The sequence below is a fragment of the Mizuhopecten yessoensis genome, unplaced genomic scaffold (assembly GCF_002113885.1).
Source record: "Mizuhopecten yessoensis strain PY_sf001 unplaced genomic scaffold, ASM211388v2 hete_36161200, whole genome shotgun sequence".
NCBI lineage: Eukaryota > Metazoa > Mollusca > Bivalvia > Pectinida > Pectinidae > Mizuhopecten > Mizuhopecten yessoensis.
In genome coordinates, this window is record NW_018485151.1 from 1 (window position 1) to 4,313 (window position 4,313).

A 4,313-nucleotide genomic window follows, 5' to 3' on the forward strand; every position below is an offset into this window, starting at 1 on the left:
TTTTAAGAACTTCGCTTATACTTGAATTAATAAGTTTGGTCATGTTAATGTTTTGTGAACGCTACTGTTGCAAACAACAGGAGCTTGAGTGTTGAAGTGAGAATGATATGTATAACCATAGATGTTTGTATGCCACAAAATAATCCTCAATTCTCCCCAACGATGCAGCTCACAGCGTAATCATAACAAAGGGCGGGTAACTCCGTCCAGCAATGTCCCCCCTGAGGAGGAGGGAGATCAGCCACAGGAAGTTAAGGAGGAGGTTCAGGAGGGGGAGTGCAATATTGAGGAGGAGGCGGCTGAGGTTGTTGATGTGTTTGATGAGGAGACGGGGTCAAGGTAGAATAAATCCACCCTTATGTCTAGACACGCCCATCCCAATGTTAACCCCTCCCCTCTGTCATCAGTATATATATAATGTACTAATGGTAACACTCACTAATCTTCAAGTACAAACTTCAAATAAGAACCAAGTCACATTTCTAACAGAAACATTCCAGGTTCATACAAGATATTTTCAGTATTTTCCTCAAGTTTCTGATGGAGATATTAAAAAATGAAATGTTTTATCTCCTTACTGAATATGAAAGATGTCATAATTTCTCAAGAGAATTTATTTTAGTGGAAGTGTAATGTGACGTCAGTGCAAGCTGACTGTGAGCTGTTTGGTCCTTATTTTAGTTTGTACCTTGAACCTTTATTTATTTATGTGTAATTAACATTTTTGCTCCTACTCACCAAACTTACACCTTGGATGTGCATGGCTTGTTTTGTGAGCCGGGTTGTCATGGTACTCCTGATGTTGTAATTTAACTGTAGTGTTGGTGTAAACTCATGTCCCCACCTTGGTGTGGTCCTGGTTTAGATATTCACTTTTATAAATATATGAAATAGACATGTTCTGTAATATACCCATGTAGAGGGGACTAGCCTATTGTTAGACCGATCAACTTGATAGCAATCACCTTGACATTGTTAGGTGTTATATAGTGACTATAAAGTGCCATGTGAGTTCAGAAATTAACAGGTACTTAATACATTGTACCAACATTTGGAGAACTAGAAAAAGAAGTTTTTGAGACAACATAAAGTACCCAGGTATACATTTTCTGCTTATTGACTTTAGTATAACATGAAACTTTGGCTGTGTATTTACATTCAGTTTCCGTGGTTACAGATAAACTAGTAGTACAGCTTACAAGTGTATAACTCGTAACTTTATACAGTTTGATTTAATATATGATTTTTAAATGTGACTCCAAGGCATTATACTGACCATGCATTAGTGGTGTCCCAGCATCCTGGACATTTTATACAGTATAGTACACTGTAATTGATGAAAACAACTCAACCATCTGAAACTCTATACTAAGACTAGTATTGATTAAGGTCTGGATATTTGGCCTTGGTGAATAGTAACATGCTATCACTGTTTAACAAGACTTACTCAGAGAACACATACTTAGGTGCACATACTGGAGGAAGGGCAGCCCATCTGGTATACACAGAATATCAGTAGTCGGGTCATCTACATTATATCATTAGTAACTGCAACAGTTTCAGCATTTTCTGTTATCATTTGGCTTGTGTTGTGATCAAATAAAGATCAACTTGACTTCAATAAAACACAGGAAAAGACTAAGTAACGAGAGTACTATCACCAAAGTCACTGTTGTAGATCACAAACTATAAACCCAGGACAATTAACATTGTAACCGTCTCAATAGACAGTGTCTTATTTTCATGTTCAAAGCAAGAGTTACAATGGTACTGATGTGACGAGGTCCTAGGTTATGGTTAGATTATATATGTATAATTATTTGATTATACATCGCTGATCAACACTGACCAGGGTAGTCTCCCCTACAGGTAAATGTGTAGATATATTCTATTGTTGATGTCACGTGTGTGTTGTTTCTGTGCTCAGTGTGTATTATTGTGTCTCTGTGCTCAGTGTGTATTATTGTGTCACTCCAGTATTATAAATATATAACCACTACGTCGGGTTGTTGTTTCCAGACAGGCGAGAGGCCCGCCCCCTCTGCCTCAGAGGGACCACACCAGTACCTACACTCCAACAAGGGTAGATCCCAGGAATCAGATAAGGGTGAGCTCGGCTCCTAGGAGCCAGTCAAGAATGACCCCCGACACCAGGGAACAGGCCCCAACGAACTCTGGCCCCAGGCCCCAGGGAAGAATAAACCCTGGTCCTCAGGGACAACCAGGTATGATCTCTGACTCAAGGAGCAACAGAGGAATGAACTATGACTCACCTAATCAGGGAAGACAGAACGCTAGTCCTCATAGTGCTCCAAAGATGAATGGTACAGTACACAACCAGGCAGTATCAACCTCTACAAATAATACAACTCCCACAAGGGGTAGAGTGGGATATTCCAGTGTTCAGGACCGCCCCTTGCCCCACCCCCCAGTCAGTGTTCAGAACTCTCCTGCGGGAAACAGCCGGTCGTTTGTCACCAGTGACAGCATCAAGAAGCTGTACAGCACTCCTCCAGACAAGCGCTTGTATGCCACACAGGACGGTATACGCCGGCTCTACAACCAAGACACCCCACCCAGCAAGGGGGTGTCCACTGGTGGTGTGTCGTCAGTGGGCATGTCTACGGGGCGAAACCAGAACATCCTCACCCCACTCTCCCAAAATGTGAGTACTCTCCTTGTATTGAAAACAAGAATCCTCTCTAGCAAGTTGTCTTCCTTCCAAATGAAGGGAAACATTATTTTGTACCACTTGTATTTTTCCAATTTTAAAAACAGTTTGTGCAAAGCATAATTCTTTAAACATTTAAAGATAATATCTTGATGAAGTTTGTTGAATACTTGTATTTACCATTAAAGTTTGTTGTAAGTCGGCCACTTTGACCTCCTAACAGAAGGTAAATGGTCCAAAAATATTAAAGTTTTCTTTTGTCTTGACTGATATCAGTATATGTAGTTTTCCAAGTTAATAAAATTTTGTAAATTCTTTATATTTCAGATAAGTTCACAAAACTCTCAAAATTACAACTATAATCATTCTCCTGACAAATCTGTACAGTATGCGAGTTACTCAAGGGCAACCAACCGTGTGGGTGATGCACGTGTTAACCGGGGCATGACCACACAGAACATGATTGACAAGAGTGTGATACCTCGGACAGTGTTAGACCCTGGTCATAACCGTGATCTGTGGACGGAGATTTGAGTGCAACTTGGATCTGAGGCGTCTTAGTGTCTGAAACACGTCATATTTCCTCTTGTTTTTCATTTAAAATGGACAAAAGAGGAAAAAAGTGTGATTAGAAGATATCAGACGTAAAACCTTTTGAGGAGCAGTTAGTTCCTATAGGTTCTGTATAAACACCCTCGCTGTCAGCTGATCATGTCCTCAGGCTTTGTCTCTGATCAATTTTCAAATTAATTTTTCGTAAGCCTTCCATTGGAAGTACAGACTCGTTGTATATGAAGTACTGTCGAAAATACAGCATGTCGAAAATACAGCATGTCGAAAATACAGCCTGTCGACAGGTGTCCACTACATAGTCCACGTGTTTTAACATACCTCTGGTAAAATGTTTGTGTTATCATATACAAGGGAAGTAAGTACATCAGATATGAAATGTTGAAAAGAAGTCTAGATTATCTTAGGATTTTTTTCTTGTGTGTATTTCATTTGATATAACATCTAACAGCTATGCAATATGTATGAATATTTCTTTGGTTTAATTGGAAATTTAATTGAGTTTTGTATATGACCTGACAACGTTATCAGGAATTATAACCCAGTCTAAGACCATGTCACCAGACGACTATGCATTTTGTCTTGCCAAATGCACTGTGATAGAAGTAATGCTCATGTATATAATTTCATTTGACAGCTCTGTATAGTTATTTTGCCCAATAAACCACCAAATATTTGTCCTTTATGAACAAAAAAGGTTTGAAACGTTGCCTGTATTAGATATCTATATCTTACAGATCTGTCTACTGCTTTAGCTTTCTTTAATGCCAAAGTTAAAAATATTAATTAACACTTTTAAATTTGTTCCTCCCTCAACATTTTCCCCAAATTAAAATAGTGACTTCATTACTGGTCAGATTCAAGTTTGTGCATTTATCTACACAAATGTTCAAAACTCATCACATGTGACATTGTTTACAAGTTTTGAAAATGACATAATTGTAATTCACCAAATCAGTGTGTGATTGTGGCCCCTAGCTTCACTGTTTCCAGGGATCAAATTATTGACCCCTATTTTCCCTGTCCTCAGGGATCAAACCATTGACATCTAGCTTCCCTGTTCCCAGGGATC

General features: G+C 39.0%; 1 protein-coding gene across 1 annotated transcript; it reads left to right on the forward strand.

Annotated features, from left to right (window-relative positions):
- Window positions 1-65: 65 nt before the first annotated feature.
- On the forward strand, window positions 66-4,303 carry LOC110444685. The gene is made up of 3 exons (XM_021489047.1): window positions 66-339; window positions 2,020-2,665; window positions 2,999-4,303. The coding sequence occupies exons 1-3, from the start codon at window positions 122-124 to the stop codon at window positions 3,203-3,205; spliced, it is 1,071 nt and encodes a 356-aa protein (XP_021344722.1). The 5' UTR covers window positions 66-121; the 3' UTR covers window positions 3,206-4,303.
- The last annotated feature ends 10 nt before the right edge of the window (window positions 4,304-4,313 follow it).